This window comes from Myotis nattereri (genome assembly GCF_964212035.1).
Source record: "Myotis nattereri genome assembly, chromosome: X".
NCBI lineage: Eukaryota > Metazoa > Chordata > Mammalia > Chiroptera > Vespertilionidae > Myotis > Myotis nattereri.
In genome coordinates this window covers 39,327,952-39,352,952 of record NC_138078.1, presented here as the reverse complement: position 1 = coordinate 39,352,952, position 25,001 = coordinate 39,327,952, and the positions used below count along the sequence as shown (strand labels likewise).

The 25,001-nt window shown below is 40.3% G+C and overlaps 1 protein-coding gene across 1 annotated transcript in view; it reads right to left on the bottom strand.

Moving 5' to 3' along the window:
• ATRX (ATRX chromatin remodeler) overlaps positions 1-25,001 on the bottom strand; it is a 274,911-nt gene that overhangs the window by 24,846 nt on the left and 225,064 nt on the right. The window contains exons 30-31 of the mRNA XM_081080786.1: positions 18,589-18,766; positions 16,878-17,072 (exon numbers count right to left, since the gene is read on the bottom strand). Of these exons, the coding sequence (XP_080936912.1) occupies positions 16,878-17,072; positions 18,589-18,766 (373 nt within the window). The remainder of the gene's footprint in view (positions 1-16,877; positions 17,073-18,588; positions 18,767-25,001) is intronic.

The following is a 25,001-nucleotide window of genomic DNA, read 5'->3' as shown; positions in this document are numbered from 1 at the left end:
GAGATACAAGATCCCACTTGCTCTGAACTCCAGTTCTGGGCGAGACTCTGGGAAACCCAGACACATACGGAGAGAAACTGGCATCGGGGCAGGAATGTGAGGGCGACTTTCTTTCAGACGGAGGTGCTTGCAGCAGTCATTGTTCCTGCGCTATGACCTCTCTGGTGCAGGGCTGACTGGCAGCCATTGTTGTTTGCTCCACCATGGTGATTCCCTGATACCCTGCCCCATCCAATTTATAACCCCACCCAAGCTGTGCACAGCGGCTTTTGCATATGAATGGCATGTCCTTTCCCAGCCTAAAACCTGTCAAACAAGCTGCAGCTGGGTCAGGGAGCCCCGAAGCTACCAATAAAAGGCCCAAGGCCAGCACTAGAACCAGCCTGCCTTCCTTCACAACTGGGCCTTGCATGGACACTTCCAAACCTGATACAAAGAAGAGGAATCTTCAGATCTCTCTGTAGCTCCTGCTGGGTGGTCCCAGGCAGTGGTTGACTTTGCACCTCCCTGGAGACCCAAGAGACAGTGTACCCTGTGGTCAGTGTTTAGACCATACCAGATTTCAACTCTTCATATCCGTAAGTGACACACTCAAGGGGAAGACTCAGTGAGCACCAAAGCCCCACTGAAGCAAGTCCTGCTCCATAAGGGTGTCTCCTGCACAGCAGCCCTCTCACCGTAGTCGTAACTGGTCCTCACAGTCAATTGGCTTGGAGGTCAATTCCCCACAGTGAAACCAACAGCAAATAAGGCTCAACGACAACCAGACTGTGCACACAACTCACAAAGGGGTTCACCAAGAGTGTCCACCTCAGGTGACTGGGGAGATTCAGCCACTGGCCCCTATAGGACACCTACTACACAAGGCCACGCTATCAACTCAAGGAGACTTAGCAGCTACCAAATACATAGAAGCAAACACAGGGAAGCAGCAAAAATGTGGAGACAAAGAAACATATCACAAATGAAAGAAATGGAAGAAAGCAAAATACTGGCTATAGAGTTCAAAAACCACAGTTATAAGGTTACTCAAGAATCTTCTAGAAACCTCCGAGGAACTTAGCGAGACCTTCAGGGATCTTAGTGCGAATGCCAAAAAAAAAAAAAAAAAAAAAGGTAAAGGACCAGTCAGAAATTAAGCATACACTGACTGAAATAAAGAATAATACACAGGGATTCAACAGTAGATTAGAGGATCTGGAGAATCAAGTCAATTATTTGAAATATGAGGATGCAAAAAATACCCAACCAGAGGAGCAAAAAGAAAAAAAGAATCCAAAAATATGAAGATAGTGTAAGGAGCCTCTGGGACAACTTCAAGCATACCAACATCCAAATTATAGGGGGGCCAGAAGAAGAGAGAGAGCAAGATATTGAAAACCTATTTGAAGAAATAATAACAGAAAACTTCCCCTACCTGGTGAAAGAAATAGACTTACAAGTCCAGGAAGCACAGAGATCCCCAAACAAGAGGAATCCAAAGAGGACCACACCAAGACAGATCATAATTAAAATGCCAAGAGCAAAAGACAAAGAGAGAATCTTTTTTTAAATATCTTTTATTGATTTTTTTAAAGAGATGAAGGGAGAGGAATAGAGTTAGAAACATCGATGAGAGAAACATCGATTCAGCTGCCTCCTGCACACTCCACACTGGGTATGTGCCCGCAACCAAGGTACATGCCCTTGACCAGAATCCAACCTGGGACCCTTCAGTCCGCAGGCCAACGCTCAGTCCACTGAGCCAAACCGGTTAGGGCAAGAGAGAATCTTAAAAACAGCAAGAAAAAAACAGATAGTTACCTACAAAGTAGTGCCCATACAATTGTCAGCTGAATTCTGAACAGAAACTATGCAGGCCAGAAGGGAGTGGGCACTGGAAACTAAAAAGAGAAAATAAACAAATGGGACTACATCAAAATAAAAAGCTTCTGCACAGCAAAAGAAACCATCAACAAAACAACAAGAAAGCCCACTGCGTGGGAAAACATATTTGCCAATGTCATATCTGATAAGGGCCTAATCTCCAAAATTTATAGGGAACTCATACAACTTAACAAAAGGAAGATAAACAATCCAATCAAAAAATGGGCAAAGGACCTAAATAGACACCTTTCAAAAGAGGACATTTGCCGGGAGCCGGTCCATGCTTGCTGTTTCAAGGGACCTGGCATATATGGCATACTGTTCTTAATATGTTTGCTCACCTTCTTGGCACTATGTGTTTTAACCAAGGTCTCTGAGGAAGGCTGTTTCCCCAGGTAGGGATTTTCCCCTGAAGTTAGGGAGGGAATAAAACCTCTTAACTAAGTGCCAGGCGGGTAATTAATCACTTTAACTATGAACAATCATGCTTAAGCTACATAATCTTTACTCCCTGGAATGGAGATAAGAAACGCCCTAACCTTTGTAATAGAGATTGATAGGATTGAATCAACTGGTATAAATACAGATGTAACAAGACAGCAAGAGACAGAGAGAAGACAGAACCTAGGCACAGAACCTACACAGAACGTTCTCTAGAGACAGAAGAACTTCGCTGGAGAGAACATGGCAAAAGATCCTGGACAGAAACTGGCCTCAAAACCTAGCGAGAGAACATGGCAAAAGATCCTGGACTGAACCTGACTACAGAAATTGGCAAGAGAACCTGACTAGAACCTGGTGACTGAACCTGGCTGGAGAACCTAGACAGAACCTGGCTGGAGAACCTAGCAAGGGAACATGGCTACAGAGCCTGGCTGGAGAACCTGGAGAACCTAGCAAGAGAACATGGACACGGAACCTGGCTGGAGATCCTAGCCAGAACTTCGCTGGAGATCCAGATCAGAACTTGGCTGGAGATCCTGGCTAGGCTGCTGATCAACTGAACGCCGTCTCCGTGTCATTCCTTCTTCGCCAACTCTGTCCACACCTTTGGGGACCCCTGGACCCGCTGGGGTTGGACCCCGGCAGACATTCAGAAAGCCAAGAGACATATGAAAACATGCTCAAAGTCACTAATCATCTGAGAGATGCAAATCAAAACAACAATGAGGTACCATCTCACACCTGTCAGACTGGCTATCATCAACAAATCAACAAACGACAAGTGCTGGAGAGGATGTGGAGAAAAAGGAACACTTGTGCACTGCTGGTGGGAATGCAGACTGGTGCAGCCACTATGGAAGACAGTATGGAGATTCCTCAAAAAACTAAAAATGGAACTCCCATTTGACCCAGTGATCCCACTTCTAGGAATATATCCCAAGAAACCAGAAACACCAGTCAGAAAGGATATATGCACCCCTATGTTCGTAGCAGCACAATTCACCATAGCTAAGATCCGGAAACAGCCTAAGTGCCCATCTGCAGATGAATGGATTAGAAAACTGTGGTACATCTACACGAGGGAATACTATGCTGCTGTAAAAAAGAAGGAACTCTTACCATTTGCAACAGCATGGATGGAACTGGAGAGCATTATGCTAAGTGAAATAAGCCAGTCAATGAAGGAAAAATACCACATGATCTCACTCATTTCTGGATAATAAAGACCATTATAAACTTATGAACAAAAATAGATACAGAGGCGGAGCTGCCTCGAACAGACTGTCAAACTACAGCAGGAAGGCTGGGGAGGGTGGGAGGGCAGTAGGGGGGTGGGTAAGAGATCAACCGAAGGACTTGTATGCATGCATATAAGCATAACCGATGGACATAAGACACTGGGGGGTAGGGGAGGCCAGGGGATTGTCAAGGGCAGGGGAAAAAAAAGGAGACATATATAATACTCTTTGTAATACTTTAAGCAAAAAAAAAAAAAAAAAAGGCTAAAATAACCTCAAAAACAAAACAAAATAAAAGTGGGCAGATAGATGTAGACAACTATAAGACAGACTTAGAAAGAACTCATGGTCTCTAACACAAATGGTCTTAATACAGAACTGAATTTATCTTTCTGCTTCTCTCCTTTCCTGAGGGTAGTCATGCAGAGAATAAATTAAACAGCCAGAAAGAAAAAAAAAAGAATTATTCAAAGTGATGAATAGCAAGGACCTACAACCAAGATTACTCTACCCAGCAAAGCTATCATTTAGAATTGAAGGTCAGATAAAGAGCTTCACAGACAAGAAAAAGCTAAAGGAGTTCATCACCACCAAACCAGTATCATATGAAATGCTGAAGGGTATTCTTTAAGAAGAGGAAGAAGAAAAAGGTAAAGATAAAAATTATGAACAACAAAGTGACAACAAATACATATCTCTCAACAAGTGAATCTAAAAATCAAATGAATAAAAAATCTGATGAAGAGAATAAACTGGTGAATGGAACAGAATCAGGGGCATGGAAATGGAACAGACTAATGATACTCAGAGGGAAGAGGGTGTGGGGGTGTGTGGGAAGAGATTAGACAAAGATCTTATATGCACGTATGCATTATGTAAGGACACAAACAAATAGGGGGCGAGGGCCTGGGGTGGGATGGGAACTGGGTGGAGGGGAGCTGTAAGGGGAAAAAAGAGGGACATTTGTAATAAATTCAACAATAAAGATTTAAAAAATCCATGAGGACAGCTTAAGGGAGCTGTGGGACAATGTGAAATGTAAGGATATTAGAAAAGCAGGTGTGCCAGAAGAGGCAGAAAGGGAGAAAGGAATAGAGAAGAAATAATGGCAGATGACTTCCCTAACCTGGTAAAGGAAAAAGTCACACAAGTTCAGGAGGCACAGAATTCCAAACAAGAAGAACTCAAACAGACCCAAACCCAGACACATCATAATTAAAATGCCAAAAATTAAAGACAAAGGTAGAATCTTAAAGGCAGAAAGAGAAAAGAAAACTGTTACCTACAAAGGAGTTCCCATAAGGCTGACAGCTGATTTCTCATCAGAAACTCTATAGGCCAGAAAGGAATGGCATGAAGTACTCAAGGTAATGGAAAACAAGGATCTGAGACCAAGATTACCATATCCAGCAAGGCTACCATTCAAAATAGACAGTCAAGCCCTAACCGATTTGGCTCAGTGGATAGAGCGTCGGCCTGAGGACTGGAGGGTCCCAGGTTCGATTCCGGTCAAGGTCATGTATCTTGGTTGTGGGCACATCTTCCCTAGGGAGTGTGCAGGAGGCAGCTGATTGATGTTTCTCTCTCATCAATGTTTCTAACTCTCTATCCCTTTCCCCTCCTCTCTGTAAAAAATCAATAAAATATATTTAAAAAAATAAACAAACAAACAAAATAGTCAAATAAAGAGCTTCCTAGACAAAAAAAGTCTAAAGGAGTTCATCACCACCAAGCCAGCATTACAAGAATTGCTAAAGGGATTGCTGAGAAGAAACAGAGAGAAACCTAGACATACAGAATTAAAATGAATATAAATAAGTACCTCTCAATAATAACCCTAAATGTAAATAGATTAAATGCTCCAATCAAAAGGCGTAGGGTAGCTGAATGGATACAAAAACATGACCCAACTATATGCTGTCCACAAGAGACCCACCTCAAAACACAGGATGAAAGTGAAGGGATGGAAATGGAAAAGAAAAAAAAGCTGGAGTAGCAATACTCATATCCGACAAAATGACTTTAAAATGAAGGCCATCACAAGAGATAACAAAGGTCACTACATAATGCTAAAGGGATCAATCCAACAAGAGAATATAACCCTGGTAAACATATATGCACCCAACATAGGAGCACCTAAATATATTTAAAAAAACAACGAATATTGATCAACAACTATTTCCCTAAAATATTTGTTGACTTTGGCTCCTTAAGTTTTTCTTTGTGTTATAAGGTGATACAATTGAATAAGATAGAGAGCAGCACTTTAATTTTCATTTTATTTTTTAGAGAAAGGGAGGGAGGAGGGAGGGAAACAGAGAGGGAGGGAGGAAGGGAGAGAGAAACATTGATTTGATGTTCCTTTTATTTATGCATTCATTGGTTGATTCAGTAAACTATGCGTTGAGTTTTCAAAACTTGAATAAAGGACTAAAGACAAAGGGAGAAAATTGTACACAACATTAGGGTGGAGGAAGAAAAACCTAAAACCTCACTTTGGGTACTTTAAATCTTCATTTGTTCTCCCTGTAATTACCAACACACAGTCCACATTTAAAAAGACACGTGTAGTATAGTGCTAGGAAAAGGAAGAGAAAAAAAATTTCTATGCCAGTCTTATTGACTTTCATTTTCTTAATAAAGGGTACAGAGCTTAGGCTATATTCCCACTTAAGCATATTATGAAATATGACCTTGACCAAAATGTTCTTCTCTGATATCTGTGTAATTCCTAAGTTTATTAACAGAAAAGGTACCTGCCCTAACATAATTTATATAAACATTACCAGATATTAGATATTATCTTAATATTTTAACAACAGTTAAGAATTACTCAACAAATCTATATCACTAGAAATTTGTGTTAAAACTATTCATAAGTTTAAATCATGGCGTAGTTTCAAAACAGCAGAGGAATATTATTACCCTGAACAACTAAAGATATGCACAGACTATTGGTAGACACAATTTGGTAGATCCTAAAATCAGTATATGTATTAAAAAATAGGGTCACAAAAGCAGCAGTACCAACAATAGAAAAAAAACAATGTGAGGATTTAACAAAATATAATTCATGGGATGGAGTGGTGAATAGAGCTAACATAGCTGGTTCAGTATACAGAACTGAGGACCCAAATTAAAGCTCCAGTTCCCTACTTTTCACACACCCGCTGTGACAGACAAATCACTTCATTTCAATTTTATTGCTTGCAAAAGTAAGTCTAATTCTAACACCACTTTCAATGATCATTAAGAAACAATAAAAAGTCATTAAATATCACTGGAAAGGTGACTAGAATTTTGAAACAGGCCATATGAAAGTGCTAGCATTGTATAATTCACTATGGATGAAAGAAAAGGAGCAAAGAATAGCATTCTTGACTTTAAGTAGGTGCAAAAGTAAAAAGACAAGTTAATAAATTGAGCCTGAGGTATTAAATATAACTGAAAAGTGGAGAAGCAGAAAAAGTAAATAAGAACAGAAATACAGGAAGAGGAGTTATATAATAATGACTTAAAGAGGAAGTGATAAGGCAGAAAGATATAATTGCATATCAAGTAAGTTGAAAATAAACACCTTCAGAACTATCAAAGGAAAATGGGGGAAAAAACTCAAAAAGACATGCAATTTAATCATTTTTCAGATAAACAGCAATTTGAGGGGGAAATGAAAATGTATCATTTTTAGCAGTCTTTCATCTTAAAAATTATATATAAAAAGGAAGGTGTTTGCAATTGTACCATAATAATAGAACCCAACTTTGAAATGTCTTTAAGAGCAGGCTGAAATACCAAGAAATTCCTCACTACAAATATCAAAAACACCTATTTGTACCCATTTTCAGAGAGGACCAATTTTCAAATTCGTGTTAAAGGAAATATAAATCAAGTAGTAGTGGACAGAGTTATATAATAATCTAAATATAAGCCTAGGAAACAAAGTCTCAACATTTTTTAATTTAAAATAATTTTAATGTTGACATTATTGCAGGACTCCCTCTATCTCCCCCCCCCCACCCCCCCGCCTTTTTAGAGTATCTACATTGGGCCTGGTACTTCTCTTATCCCAATGCTACCACCTTACTTCAGGACTGTATATTCCCCTCTCCTCTGGATAATTTTAATAGCATCCAAACAAGTATCTTAACATCCATTTTATTTTCTCCAATCTATTCTGCACACTAATACAGAAAGTGATTTTTCTAAAATGAAAATTTGATGTTGGTCCTGTGCTTAAAAATCATTAAATAGATCCCAAACATACAACACAATGTACAAATTCTTTAACTTCTATGGTCAGTCTTTGTTCTCACCTCTTCTCACACCCACCATTACTCTACCACTACTTCTTTACACTCCATCATGTTTAACTACTTGAGACTCCTAAAATTCACCATGCTATTTTATGCATGTTTTTTTTTCTTTGCTTCTGTTCTTGAAGGGCCTTCACCTTTTACCCTCATAGCAATGCAAACAGCTACCCACTTCTATTTTCAACATCAGTCAGTTCCCCATCCCAAACTTTTCCAAGAAAGAACCAAAAATTCCTTCCTTGGTGCCTATACTGTTATCTATTATAGAAGCCATAATTTTTATTTTTATATTTATTTGCTTAGAAGTACACTCATTAGACTACAGGTTCCTTAGGAGCAGGAACCAAGTCTTAATTATCAATGTATACTTAGTAACTAGCATAATATCGGCACGTCACAGATACCTGAAAAGTTTTTAATCAATGAATGAAAAACTAAGCTTCATTATTTTAATTATTTACTGCCTACAGATTAAAAGCTAAAACCTATTACCAGTTATTGAGTTATATCAATTATTTTCTTGAAATTTCTGATTTATTCCATAATCATTACCCTATCATATGTCCTCTTCTTGCATTTTACTGCCTGGCTAATTTTTCAAAAGCCTACATTCACATACAACAGCACCATTCATAAACTTATAGTGAATACTATTTTAAATTCAAATACCTTCATTTACTTTCCATGACTCTCCATAAGCTGGCCCCACCTTACCCATCCAATTTCAACTCTTCATCCGGCCAATTTATTCATCATACCTTATTTCTCTGGTATATAAATAATTTACCTTTCCTTTTGCCCAAGCTGTTTTACACCTCATTCTTTCCTAATATAATTATATACTAACCATCCTTTATGGGCCAATAGTCTGACTTTTTCCATTAAAACTGTACCTGAATGCTCCATCCTCTGTTTTTTTAACCATATACAGTAGGCTGTAGATCCTCAGGTTATGTAGGAGATCCATTCCTACGGCACGACGTAACGAGATTTTTGCCGTAAGTTGGAATCCACCTATATAAGCACCTACGTCACTCACATGGAGCACATACACAGCAGTAATGAAGTGAAACAGTAAAAAAAATTTAAAAGAAAGATAACAATTCCTGACCTTTACTTGTGGTACATAAATAATAAAAAAACATAAAGCACGTATGTGCATATGTCGAGATGATGAAACACTTTTTTTAATAAATACTATAAATGGGAGATGGCGATTTAACCACAAAATGACATACACCGAGTCCAACATAACCCGAGGACTTTCTGTACAGTAGTCCACCCTTATCAACTGGGGAGATGTTTCAAGACTCCCAGTGGATGCCTGAAACTGTGGATAGTACCGAATCCAATATATACTATGTTTGTCCTATACATGCATGCCTTTGATAAAGTTTAATTTATAACCTAAGCACAGTAAGAGAGTAACAATGATAACTAATAATAAAATAGAACAATTACAACAATTATGTGAATGTGGTTGGTCTCTCAAAATATTGTATTGTACTTACCCTTCTTCTTGTAATAATGAGATGATAAAGTGCCTACCTGATGAAATGAAATGAGGTTAATGACTTAGGCATTGTGATGTAGTGTTAGGCTACTAATGACCTTCTGACGATATATCAGAAGGAGAATCATCTTCTTTGGGTTATCCTGGATCATCAGCCTTGATAAAATGTTGATTTTGGGGGGAAATTTAATATTCTCAGACCATGGTTGACCTCAGGTAACTGAAATTGCGGAAAGCAAAACCATGAATGGGGGGGGGGTGGGGGGAGAGGTACCGTACTATGGCAAAAACATTCAGTACCTTAATTCTTTGATTTTTGTGATTAATCCTTACTCAAGGATATTTTTCCCACTGATTTTTAGTGAGAATGGAAGGGAAGGAGGGAGAAGAGAGAGAGAGAGAGAGAGCGAGAGAAAGAGAAAGAAACATTGATGTGAAAGAGACACATTGATTGGTTGCCTCCTGCACAGGCCCCGACCAGGCCTGGGATCAATCTCCCAACCCAGGTATGTGCACTTGACCAGAAATCAAACCCACGGACCCTTCAGTATGTGGGGCTATGCTCTACCCATTGAGTAACACACCAGCCAGGGCTTAATTCTTTAAAAAAATGTTATTTTTCTCTCTAAAAGTGGACTATCATTACTTCCTTCAGGTAAATCTCCTATATTTCCTACTGCATTCCCTTTTAAATCCTGACAAGTTTAGTTATTCTGATAGGTAAAGGGCATTATGGTATAAGTACAATGTTTCTTAAATATTTTTAAGAAAATATTTAAAGCCAGCATGGCTGAGTGGTTGAGCATTGACCTCTGAACCAGGAGGTCACAGTTTGATTCCCGGTAAGAGCACATGCCCAAGTTGCAGGCTTGATCCCCAATGGGGGTGTGCAGGAGGCAGCCAATCAATGATTCTCTCTTATCATTGATGTTTCTATCTCCCTCTCCCTTCCTCTCTGACATCAATAAAAATATATTTTTTAAAAAGCAGTAACAGCCTCTCTTTAAATTAAATCTTACGTTGCAGCCCAATATATAAAAGAGATAAAAGGAGTGAATGAAACTGATTTAAAGTGCTGCCTATCTGGCCTTTCCGTACTCACTGAGCCTTATGGTAGCTCTGGACCACCTCTGCAGGTCTCCTGGGGGCATCTTGGAATACAATTTGAAAACTACTGGGTTAAATTTTAGCTCTAACATGTATTGGCCATATACCCTTGGGTAATCACAAACTATCTAACTTTCAGTTTCTTCAGATACTATATATGTATAAGAAAGACCTTTGTAAACTTTATAGCTTCCTATAAGTTTGAAGAATTTACAATCCATGAGCTAAACTGGTTATATTATAAAATCTTAACAGTTATCTCACACAATGGTATTTTCTGTGAAATCATTCTATATTTTAAAATCCAGCTTTATTTAAAACAAAATGCATTCTACATGCCATTCAATTCTAGGAATCCCAGGTCCTCTGCCTTATTTCTTATACTTGGAATTAACTTTCTAATCTCCATTTAGGGGTAATAAAATATGATAAAGAGTGCATGCTTTCAAGTTAGGCAGACTTAGTTTGAAGACCAGCTTCACCACTAATCTTACCTAATAATAGACAAACATGTAAATCGACCATACCTTTGCTACACTAACCAACCAATCAGGAGAGTATGCAAATTAACCTAAGAAAGATGGCAGTTAATTTGCATACGTAGGCTCCAAGCGGTGGAGCGAAGCTTGACAGCCCTGGGGCCAACGGAGCAGCGAAAGCCTCATGGCCGCAGGGCCAGCTCTGGCTGGAGCCCAGCCAGAACGAAGGTCTGGGTGCTGGGTGCCAGAGAAAAACCGGTGCCAGCAGCCAGGGGAAAGGAAGGCCTACTGCACGAATCTCTTTGTGCAACAGGCCTCTAGTCCTATCTAATAAAGAGGTAATATGCAAATTGACCATCACTCCAACACACAAGATGGTCACCCCCATGTGCACACAAGATGGCCACCACAAGATGGCCAACAGGGGAGGGCAGTTGTGCGCGATCAGGCCTGCAAGGGAGGGCAGTTGGGGGGGACCAGGCCTGAAAGGGAGGGAAGGTGGGGGTGACCAGACTTGCAGGGAGGACAGTTGGGGGTGACTGGGCCATCAGGGGAGGGCAGTTGGGGGCAATTGGGCCGGCAGGGAAGCAGTTAGGCATCGATCAGGCTGGCAGGGGAGTGGTTAGGGGGTGATCAGGCTGGCAGGCAGAAGAGGTTAGGGGCAATCAGGCAGGCAGGCAGGCAAGCGGTTGGGAGCCAGCAGTCCTGGATGATGAGAAAGATGTCCGACTGCCCATTTAGGCCCAATTCCACCAGGGTCCCAGATTGGAGAGGGTGCAGGCTGGGCTGAAGAACACACACACACACCGTGCACGAATTTCGTGCACCGGGCCTCTAGTTAAGTTTATAAACTTAATTAAGTTACATAACCTCTCCAAGCCTTAATTTCCTCACCTCAAAAATGAAAAGAGCACTGTCAATTTTGCAGTTGCTGTTGGATTAAGGAAGATAATTTGAACAAAAAAGTAAGAAACCCATAAGTTAACTATTATTTTCCTTTTGGAAAGACCTTTGGAGAGTTGAAACACTTTGTGCTAATGTAGCATTTAATAATCCTTTTCCTTTTTATTCTTGAGCAAAGGATAACAGCACCAAAATCAAAATACAATAAAGTCTATAAATGAAAAAGTATGACATATTTGATGACTCAGAATGCCAGGTTATAACACAGATGGTTTATTTCCAGACATCCTATAATGATGAAATAGCATTTTTCCCCCTGATTTTTAAAATCTTCTTTAAAGCATAGACAACATATCACTTCTCAGCCTTTTGGCTAAAATTAAGTGTAAAGCATACACAATGTCTTGTTTTTATTAATATACTCTCACAATACACCTCCAAAGTCGGCAAATAATAAACGTTTATAGAAGTAAACAGATTTCATACAATCAGAAATTTACCATTTAACAAATAAGTTCAAGTCAATTACCTCTTTTCAAACTGGAATCTTTGCTTCCTGTCAGAAATATTACTATGGGCTATTTTTCATAAAAGTTGAAGTTTAAAGTTAAGTAAAATTTTAGGCAAGATGCTAGTTGGATATATGATCTTTCTCAAATTGAAAACAGATTTCACTATCCTTAAAATTGTAAACATATGTGCAATTAAGTAACTGATAGGAAAGGTGTTGGAGATACAAGAGTTAAACAAAACAAGGCAAATAAACACTATGCAGTTGTTTTTAAAAGGTAGAGGTAGCCCTAACCAGTTTGGATCAGTGGATAGAGCATCAGCCTGCAGACTGAAGGGCCCCAGGTTTGATTCTGGTCAAGGGCATGTATCTTGGTTGCAGGCGGCAACCAATCGATTTGTCTCTCAGACTGAAGTTTCTCTCTCTCTTTCTCTTCCCCTCCCTTCCACTCTCCCTAAAAATCAATGGAAAAATATCCTCAGGTGAGGATTAACAACAACAAAAAAAGGTATAGGTATATGTTTTAACTAGAGGCCCAGTGCCTCCCTCCCTTCCCCCGGCTGGCCCTAACCCCTGGTCGAATTCCCAGTATAGGGGACAATTTGCATACTATGCTTTTATTATATAGGATATGGAAACTTGTTCAAGAAACATCTGGGTGAAAAGAGCAAGTTGCATAAGAGTATGTATGGTATGGTTCCATTTGTGCTTGTGTGCTTTTAAAGTTATGAACAAAATTATTTGCCTACAGAAAAATTTCTAAAGACTATTCAAGAATCCTACTCACATCTACACTAATAAAAGAGAAAAATGGTAATTGGCGTACGACGATACCCTTTTCATTGGCTAATCAGGGCTATATGCAAATTAACTGCCAACTATGATTGGCAGTTAACTGCCAACTAAGATTGGCGGTTAACTGCCAACAAGATGGCAGTTAACTGCCAACAAGATGGCGGCTAATTTGCATATGTAGGCACAATGCAGGGAGGCGAAAGGGAAAGCAGGAAGAAGGCCCCTGCCACTGACAGTGATCGGAAACCCAGGGGGGAGCTAAGAGCTGGGGGCTGGGGCTGCCTTTGCCCTGCCCCCCGGCCATGATGGGAGAATCAGGTGCCTTTTCCCCCCTGGCCAGTGATAGCAGGAAGTAGGGGTGGAGCTAGCGATGGGAGCTGGGCACGGTCGAAGCTGGCAGTCCTGGGAGCTAGGGGTACCTCGCCTGGGCCTAAAGCGGAGCCCACGATTGCGGGGCCGCTGCAGCTGCGGGTCCTGCTGCCTGGGCCGGACGCCTAGGCCAGAGGCGTTAGGCCTGGGCAGGGGCGGAGCCTGAAACTGCGGGGAGCTGAGGGTCCCCTGCCCAGGCCTGACACCTCTGCCGGAGGCCTCAGGCCTGGTCAAGGGGCCGATCCGGTGATTGGTGATCGGAGGGTGATGAGGGTCAACTCCTCTGGCCGAGGCATCAGGCCTGGGTGGGGGGCGGAGCCGGGGATTGGGGGGATATGATGGTCCCGTTGCCCAGGCCTGAAGCCTGGGTCAGAGGCATCTGGCTTGGGCGGGGGGTGGAGCAAGCGATCAGAGGGAGATGGGGGTCCCCTGCCCAGGCATGATTCCTGGGCCAGAGGCCTCAGGCCTGGGCGGGGGCCAGAGCCAGTGATCGGGGGGGAAATGGGGGTCACCTGTCCAAGCCTGACACCTCTGGCGGAGGCGTCAGGCCTGGGCAAGGGGCCGATCAGGTGATCAGAGGGTGATGGGGGTCTACGCCTCTGGCCGAGGCATCAGGCCTGGGCAAGGGGCAGAGCCAGCAATCGGAGGGGTCTGGGGGTCCCCTGCCCAGGCCTGATGCCTGGGCCAGAGGCATCAGGCCTGGTCTGGGGGCAGAACCAGTGATGGGGGGAAATGAGGGTCCCCTGCCCAGGCCTGACATCTCTGTCAGAGGCATCAGGCCTGGGCAAGGGGCCGATCCTGCGATTGGAGGGTGATGGGGGTCAACGCCTGAGGGCTCCCAGTATGTGAGAGGGAGCAGGCTGGGCTGAGGGACACTCCCCCCCACACACACACACACCCAGTGCACGAATTTCGTGCACCGGGCCCCTAGTTCTATAATAATACTAGAGGCCCAGTGCATCCATGCACCAGTGGGGTCCCTCAGCCTGTCCTGCGGTGATCAGCCAAAACAGGCAGTCCTATATACCCTGAGGGATGTATTAGTGCACAAAGCAGTATGTGGCTGGGGAGGAGCCCAAGCCCAGGCCGGGAGCTGCACTGCTCCTGCTCATTGCAGCCCCACTGCACCTGCTGCCGGTACCACTCAGTAGGCTCGCTGCTGCTCTGCTACAGTCTCCATGCACCTGTCCTAGGGCAATACTGGTTCACCCATGACTGAGAAGTGGCCACAGGCTCACACCCAGTCAGTCTCAATGCCTGTCCCAATCCCAGTCCTGGTCCAGATGGGGGAGGAGCGCACGGGGAGAGGAGGGAGGGAGTGTCCAAGGGAGAGGCTCACGCCACCACAGCTGCGCTCGCCAGCCATGAGCCCTTCATCTGGCATCCACTGGTCAGCTGAGCTCCCACTGTGGGAGCGCACTGACCACCAGGGGGCAGCTCCTGCATTGTCTGTCCCCTGGTGGTCAGTGCACATCATAGCTACTGGTAGAACGGTCACTTAGGCTTTTATATCCTATACTAGTGGCCCGGTGCACAAAATTCGTGCAAATTAAAAGGGAATTAACTAGAGGAAGTATTTTAATATTGCTATTTGCCCTTTCTCAATAATAGAAGTGTCAGAGATGAAAGAAAATTTAAAAAATGTATATGAAAATCTCCCTCTTGTCAGAGTCTGGGGCACACTGCAGGACCCAAAGTCAAGTCCCCGGCCACCCACATGCACCTCAAAATCGCGCAAGACCCAGACCCGGCCAGCCCCATGCTCATCAAGCTCCGCCAGGTGGGTGGTGCAGCCTCAGGTCCCCCATCAAGTCCCGCCAGGTGGGGGACATAGCCTCAGGTCCCCCGTCAAGCCCCGCCGGGTGGGGGGCACAACCTTAGGTGCCCCGGCCCCAGTGTGAGGGCACGAGGACCATTTGCACATTAGCTCTTTATTATATCCTATCTAACAAAGAGGGAATATGCTAATTGAAACTCATGCGATTGCAAAGATGGCGGCACCCACAGCCAATAAGGAGGGCAAACCAGCCGGCACCCACCCGTGCACCAGGCCTCTACCCTATATAGTAAAAGAGTAATATGCCTCCCAGCACCGGGATCAGCGGAGCCGCAAGGCTTCCCGGCACCGGGATCAGCACCCAAACCCCCTGATCGCCCTGGTAGCTGCTTTCCCAATTCTCTTAACAGGCACATGGAACCTTAAGTGTTTGAATTTGAAACCAAAACAACAGGAATAGCATCCCCCAACAATTCCGCCCAGAATGGCTTTTTAGATAACTAGAATAGGTTTAAATGTATAAACTCCTTATTTAGATCAGAGCACATATGGTTTTCTCTTATGTTCAAAGGGTCAAAATGTTATCTACTGTCATATTACATTTCTATGTTAATATTAAAAAATGTTTTCTTATCTAAGGACAATGGACCAAATGACATGTAGATATCAGTCCTGGCTCTGCCCCTTATTAGCTGAAAATTGTTGACAAATCACTGAATGTCTCTGACCTAAAAGTTTCCCTACTTATAAAATGAACGGGCTTCACTAGATTACCTTTAAGGTCCTTTTCCAAGTCTTACTTGCTTTATGACAATGAAAACTATCAAATAAGAGACACTTTTATTTGCTGATTCTTAATTACTATACGACAGCAAAGAATGTTACGGAAGAGATAGTTAATTTTCATATACATTTTAAAATTATGTGCGCCCTCTACTGGAGATTATTAAAAGAGAACCATACTACAAGGAGGGGGGAAAAGTAGGTTTACAGTTGCTCGTATGGAAAAATACAAATTAATAAATAATAATACAAGAATAAACTCTCTGCTTTGCATACTCATAACTGTAAACCTACTTTGCCAACCCCTGAATTTCTTTTAAGGTTTCTACCCAGAAACCTTTTTCTGCAGGGCTGAACTTTTTATTTGACATAAAATATTTATTTCAGATTATACTATCTTTTCGTATTGTTATGTGGAGAACTAAAGACGTATCCTTTCATTTAAACACAATTTTATGGCCCAACCAGCGTGGCTCAGTGTTAGGCGTCAACTTATAAAAAAGGAAGTCATGGTTCACTTTCCATTCAGGGCACATGCCTAGGTTGTGGGCTTGATTGTGCAGGAGGCAGTTAATTGATTCTTTCTCATCATTGATGTTTCTATCTCTCTCTCCCTGTCCCTTCCTCTCTGAAATCAATAAAAATATATATTTGAAAAATAAACACAATTTTATGCTCTTTGAAAAATTCTGAAATATAGCCGTAGTCAGATTTATAGTAGTAAAATTTCCTTAGTCCATGTCGGAATTTTTTTGAGCTACTAATTTAAAGATGCTTACCTTTGGCAGCATGGGAGTATCCCTTTTCTTCTTTTTTTCTGAATTAGGGTCATCTAATAAGTCTGGTTCAAAAGTATAAAGTTCAGTAAGCTCATTCATGGTAAAATGACGCTCGACCTGCTGCTGATCAACAACTCTAAAGGACAATGACTGCTTAGTTACTTGCCGATCATAAATCTTATCTTCCATGGTTCCCTTTGTAAAAAGAAGGAACAATATATAAATAAGTAAATTATGTAAACACAAAACTTAATCAAGTGGAAATATAGTTATTGGTTAATATCAAATGGCAAAACTTCATAGCAATATCTGCCATAAAGCAAGTTTTATTAGCAGTGCTACTTAATTCATGAGAGATTTCATTCTTATGGTTTACTTTGACAAAAATCATTCTCTACTATCTTATTAATATGATTCATATGTTGCTTTATATATTTCTGAAGTTGGCAGAAGTAGGAGAGCAGTCAGATACCAAGGTAAACAGAAATAAATGAGTACATAAAATAAGAATTTAGGGGGTATTGAAGTAAGATTGCAAGAGGGCAGCTTAATAACTTTTCAGTAATCACTATAAAATGACTTTATATTAAGTCTTACTTTCTGTAATTTCAGGACAGAAAATTAATATAGCTAAAATGTCATCTCTATTATATATTTAGCATTTAAACTAGGACAAAAAGGAGTTCTTAATTTAAATAACAGGAAGGAGTTTACAATGTATTTACCAATTATACCATGTACTAAAGATCATCAAATAAGCAAGGACCTACCAATAAAAACCAGTCTCAGGTTGAGAAACCCAGATTTTTAGGCAGGTGGAAAGGGTAGCATCTGCTCCCAAAGCAGATGCATCAGTTAAAAGAGCAACTTGATTCTATAACCTGTATTGCTCTGAACTGCACCTACCTCTTTGATTTTACTATTTTTCTTCAAATTCAGTATCTGTTTTTAATACCTTAGTTTTTATTTAAATATATATAAATAATATATATATATATATTTAATATATATTTATATTTTATATATATAGTAAATATATATATTTACTATTATATATTCTTTGTTATTATCATAAATTAACTTTGTCTTCTTACTTATCCATATTCCTCAAATTAAGAGACTCTGGTGGCCACTAAAAACAATGATCATTTGACCTTTGTTTCTTTAAGCAATTTAGATTTAGTTATTGGGTTTTCTATGTATGCTAACTAAAAGAACTATAAATGTTTAACTTTCCTGAACTAGCCCGAAAATGCAATGGGGAGAGATGTGGGGGGGCAACTGGATGAAAGAAGGTGAAGGGATTAGCCAAAGAACATATATGCATAGCCCAAGGACACAACAACAGTGTAGTGAAGCCCCCTCCCCCAGGGGGAGGGGGATGAAGCCTGGGGGGGTGGGTAAAGGAAAAAGGGGGGTGGGGGAGACAGGGGATATCTGTAATTATGTTAAAAAATTTTTAAAAAGCTAAATATGCTTACCCATGCAAATCTATCTCAGTCTGAGAAAGTTGACATTATAGATATGGAAGAATGACAAAACAGAAAATCATGATAGGCCAAAACTTGACTGCTGCTGCGTTATGTATAGCAATGATGTTTTCAACTTTGTTTGCCTCTCTAATACATATATGTTCTGCATTCCAAAAATATTGTTTCACCCAACATTACAATAAGAAAAAAAAGAATAAGAATATAAATTATGAACTTACCTGAGCTAAGAACCTATATACATATACAGGTTTAGTTTGTCCAAAGCGATAAACTCTGAATATACTCTGGATATCATATGATGGATTCCAAGAAGCATCAAATATAATCACTCGATTAGCAGCTACCAGGTTAATGCCAAGAGATCCTGCTTTGGTGGAAATAATAAACAATCGTCCTCTGAAAATGAAAATACAGAATAAATGCTTTAGTAATGAGTGTTTCACAGAAATTTTAATTATGCTATGGCTTTTTAATCCTAAGGCAGTTTTCTGAACAATCAAGAGTTCAGAGAATTCATTTCTCACTTACTGAATTAAACAAGAGATGTCTAAAGAATTAGACTGAAGCTTTATATGCCCTGGAAGAATCTTAATGCTGGAAAATAAAATAGTCTGAATTAGGAATAAAGATAAATATGGAAATCACATGTTAATAATGTACTCAAGGTATTTGCAGATTTCTGAGTAAATGTAGAAAATTTAAGTATAACTCAACAGTCCATATTATGTTCAGTACTCTTATTAGCATTAAATACATCTAAATGAAGGAAAGTGCCCCATGAACTGAGTGTATTAGGGGTACCTTATATGAAATTACAACACAGCATAATGAAGGTAGGGAAATTAGATAGATGCAAGATACCAAGGAAGCTAAAATAGGACCAAGAAGACAGAAAACTCCAAGAATTCGTTCAAGGAAAAAAAAAAAGAAACTGTTAGATTACCTGCTGTGTCAGAACACAAGAATTTATATTTCTGTTGGAGAATTTGGGAATGAGTGATAGGCTCATAGAAACTGAGGAAGTGGTAAAAATAAACTATTCAGCCGAAACCGGTTTGGCTCAGTGGATAGAGCGTCGGCCTGCGGACTGAAGGGTCCCAGGTTCAATTCCGGTCAAGGGCATGTACCTGGGTTGCGGGTGTATCCCCAGTAGGAGATGTGCAGGAGGCAGCTGATCGATGCTTCTCTCTCATCGATGTTTCTAACTCTCTATCTCTCTCCTTTCCTCTCTGTAAAAAATCAATAAAATATATTTAAAAAATAAATAAATAAACTATTCAACAAAAATAAACAGGTATACAAAAAAGAAAAAGTAATCACAATATTTCAAATAGCTTCAGTGTGAATATTTACATACTCACAATAAACGAAACACTCCAAATTGATTTAGGTAAATACTATGAAAAATATATACTAAGAAAATAATTGAGGAAAAATGTGTGTGTGCATGTGGGTAAATTCCCACAAGAGATTGTAGAAAGGACATATGTAAGTAAATACCAGAAGAATTGCCAAGAGTCGATATTGGTTATCTGCAAGGAATAGAAATCATGGGTAGAAAAGGGTTGCTCAAGGAACTATGTGCACTCCTTCAAATTTCTTGGTAAACATTATGCTTGGTAGCTGCATAAGATTCTATTGGATGACTACATAATTTGTTTACTATTGGCAATTTAGAGTGAGAAAACCCCTGGAATATAATAAACGTTCAACAATCTCCATAAAATGCCTTTATACACCAAGTCTTATAAGACCATAAAGTTGAAAACAAAAAATATAATACAGAAGACTAAACTATATTTTGGCTCTTCAATGGTTTAAATTGCCATTAAAAATCTGCAACATTATGGTATATGATAAAAACAGGATATAGAGCCTTACATATAACAGAAACTCATTAAAAACAAAACATAAAGCCTGACCAGCATGGCTCAGTGATTGAGCATCGACCTATGAACCAGGAGGTCACAGTTCAATTCCCGGTCAGGGCACATGCCCGGGTATTGGCTCAACCTCCAGTAGGGGGCATGTAGGAGGCAGCCAATCAGTGATTCTCTCTCATCATTGATATTTCCATCTCTCTCTCCCTCTCTGTTCCTCTCTAAAACCAATAAAAATATATTAAAAAACAAAACAAAGACAAAACATACATACAATATTAACAGTGGTTATCCCTGGTCACTAGTATTACGATATTTATTTTCTTTATACTTCTGTAATAATACACACTCATTACAGAGAACAAACTGTGTTTTCTTTAATTAATGGACATATATAAGGTTTAAGGGCAAATGCTGCCTCCAAATTACTCCACTTATTTACATCTATTCCACACCAGCAAAAGGATCAAGCACATAGAAAAGTACAAACTATGTAGGTTAAACACACACATGCGTGCACACACACAAACAACAACAACAACAACAACAACAAAACAACACACACAAGAAAGGAAACTTTGTAGAAAACTTCAAAGCTCTTTGGTATGAATCCACTAATGAAGAGTTGCACGGGTTTAATAAGAATGCTTATCACACTGTTATGCAACCCAAATACTAAGCTAGACTGGGAATACAAAAGATGAAAAAATATCTGGTCAGTGCACTTCAGAAGACCACCAACTACAAGACACCAGACATATAAACAATTGTAATGCAGTCTAATTTACAACATTAGATGTATTTATTTATATTTTATTTTAAAAGCATACAAGTAGAATTACAGTTTATCCCCATTTACAAAAATTAATTCAAAGTAGATCAAAGACCTAAATATAAGACCTGAAACAGTAAGTTACATAGGAGAAAGCATAGGTACCAAACTTATGGACCTTGGTCATACAGAACATTTTATGAACTTGACCCCAAAGGCAAGGGAAGTAAAGGCAAAAATAAATGAATGGGGCAATATCAAACTAAAAGGCTGCTGCACAGCAACAGAAACGGACAACCAAACAAGGAGAAAGCCAACCAGATGGGAGATGATATTTACAAACAGTAGCTCTGGTAAAGGTTTAATTTCCAAAATACATAAAGAACTCATAAAACTCAATACCAAACAAACAAACAACCCAATCAAAAAGTGGGCAGAGGATCTGAAAATACACCTCTCCCAAGAAGACATACGAACAGCCAACAATATATGAGAAGATGTTCAACCTCACTGGCAATTAGGAAATTGCAAATCAAAACTACAATGAGATACCATCTCATACATGCTAGACTGACCATATCAACAAGACAAGCAATAACAAGTGTTAGAGAGGTAGAAAAAAGGAAACCCTCATTCATTGCTAATGGGAATATAGACTGGTGTAACCACTATGGAAAGCAGTCTAGAGATTCCTCAAAAAATTGAGACTAGAGCTACCACATGACTCAACAATTCCTCTCCTGGGTATATACCCCAAAACCTCATGTATTCACAAAGATATATGCACCCCTATGTTCACTGCAGCATTATTCATGGTGGCCAAGACATGGAAATAGCCAGTGTCCTGCAACAGAGGACTAGATAAAGAAGATGTGGTACATATACACAATGGAATACTACTCAGCCATAAGACAGGATGAAATAGCGCCATGTGCAACAACATGGATGGACCTTTGAAAACATTTTGCTAAGTGAAATAAGTCAGAATAAGAAGTATATTATTTCACTCATATGTGGGATATAACACTGAAACTCATGCACACAAACAGCAGTGTGGTGGCTGCCAGAGGGAAAGAGGTGGGGGGAAGTAGGGGGTCCTAATATATGGAGAAGATTTGACTTTGCATGGTGGGCATATGGTGCAATATACAGATCTTTAACAGAAACCCACACCTGAAACCTGTATATTCATGTTGACCAATGTCACCCCAATAAATTGTTTAAAAAAGTCAAAGTATACAAGTGGGAAGCAAAATTGCTTAATTTTGCCTCCAAAAGGAAAAAAACAAAAAGCAAAAAGAACCACAGACAAGTGACTGAACTGTTATTAAGAATTATTTTACAACTACTTAACCTTCAATATTATTCAGGCTGGGATATATAAGTCTACACTGAGATAAATTAACCAGGATATTTTTAGATTAAAAAAATACTAAACATCAGTATTAAAGTATACATGGAAAAAAGTATACACTAAAAACAAAAACAATGAAAATATGAACCATTGTTTTAATAGTGCTGCTTTATAGGTCTACTAGAGGCCCGGTGCACAAAAATTTGTGCACTTAGGGGTCCCTCAGCCCAGCCTGTGCCCTCTTGCAGTCTGGGACCCCTCAGGGGATGACCACCTACTGGCTTAAGCCCGCTCCCCGGGGATTGGGCCTAAGCTGGCAGTCAGACATCCCTTTGGCAGCCCGGGAGCCCTCGGGGGATGTCCACTTGCCAGCGGGGAGCAGGGCTAAGCTGCAGTCGGACATCCTTAGCGCTGCTGAGGAGGCAGGAGAGGCTCCCATCACCACTTCTGTACTGGCAGCCATCAGCCTGGCTTATGGCTGAATAGAGCTCCCCCTGTGGGAGCGCACTGACCACCAGGGGGCAGCTCCTGCATTGAGCATCTGCCTCCTGATGGTCAGTGTATGTCATAGTGACCAGTCATTCCCAGTCATTCTGCTGTTAGGGTCAATTTGCATATTACCCTTTTATTATATAGGATTGGTAAAAACATGTGTTTTGTTAGGCATATACTTAAAAGTAGAATTGTTGGGTCATAGGGTATGTGTATGGTTCTGTCCAAGCTGAACAAATAGTTCTTCAAACTGCTTATTCCAATTTACATTCCCACCAGCACTGTATGAGAGTTCCAGCTGTTCCAGATCCTTGACAATTAATAGTATTGTTTTTATTATAACCTTTACAAAACAGTTTAAGGGTCACACGAATGTGCAACATGAATACAGACAGTTCCCGAGTACCCTTGATACAGCTTTCCCCAAAGGTAATAATTTACATAACTATAGTACACTGTGAAAACCAGGAAATTGACATTGGTATAATACTATGAACTCAGGTACAGAGCTGATTTAACTTTCACAAGTTTTTATATGTACGTTTTTGTTTGGTGTACTGTTCTGAGAAACTTTACCATGTATGCAGAACCATGTAACCATGACCACAAGCAGGATACAGAATTGTTCCATCACCACACACACACACACACACACACACACACACACACACACACACAAAACCTCCTTTGTGTTACCCTTAGTATGTATAACCTACCCTTAACCCTAATACCTGACAACCCCTAATCTATTCTCTATCATATAATTTTGTACATCAAGGCCACATGAATGGAATCATACAGTATGCAACCTCTGAAGATTGGCATTTTTCTTTCAGCATAAAGCCCATCAGACTCATCCAAACTGTTGACTGGATCAATATCAATAGTTCATTCCTTTTTATTGCTGAGAGTATTACATTATACAGATATACTATCATTTATTTATCTATTCACATATTAAAGGTTATCTAGTTTGTTTCCAGTTTTTGGCAATCACAAATAAAGATGCTATGAATACCTATGATTGGTTTCTATGTGAAACAAGTTTTCAATTCTCTGGCATAAATATTTAAGAGTGTGTTTGCAGGGTTGCATGATAAACAAATATTTAATTGTTTTTTAAAAAAAACTATTAAATTGTTTACAGGAGAGTGGTTGTGCCATTTCACATTCTCAATAGCACTGAAAAAGATACCCATTTTCTCTGCATCCTTGCCAGCATTTGGTATTGTCACTATTTTATATTTCAATTATTCAAATAGCTATAAAGCAGTATCTCCTTGTTGTTAATTTCTATTTCCCTATTGCCTGGTGATACTAAATATTTTTTCACGTGGTTATTTGCCATGCATAGATCCTCTTCAGTGAATCGTCAGTTTAAGTCCTTGGCCTTTTCAAACGGAACAATGATAATTTTTACTATTACATTTAGAGAATTTTCATGAGTCCTTTGTTAGATAAGCTACTTGCAAATATTTTCTCCAAGTATGTGGCTTGTCTTTTCCTCTTCTTACTGACAAGTTTATAATTTTGGTTGTCCAATTATTGGTTTACTAGTGGCCCGTTGCACGAAGATTCTCGCAAAAGTACCTTCCTTCCTCTGGCTGCCAGCACCGGTTTTCCTCTGGCATCCGGGACCCAGGCCTTTGGCCCAGCTGCAGCAGCGAGGCTTGACTTCTCCCCCTGTGACCCAGGCCCCCAGCCACTCTTGAAGCGGAGTCCAAGGCCGGCGGTAAGCTTGGCTCCTCCGTCGCCAGGAGAAACCCAAGCCTCCTGTTCGCTCTAGTTCCATGACAGCCACCATCTTCAGTCGTCTTCAGTCTTTGCTCCACACCTGCGTATGCAAATTAACTGCCATCTTTGTTGGGTTAATTTGCATAGTCACTCTGACTGGCTGGTGGGTATAGCTGAGTGTCGGAGTGGAGTGAAGGTTAATTTGCATGTTTCTCTTTTATTATATAGGATTCTTTAATGACTTACAAGCCTTTGGTTCCATGATTAAAAACAATTTGCCTAACCTTACTTCCTGAGGTTTTCTTCATTTTTCTTAACAGGTATAATGTTTTACATTTACATTTATGATCCATTTGCACTTCATTTTAGGGCGAGGCTTAGGGTCAAGGTTCATTTTCA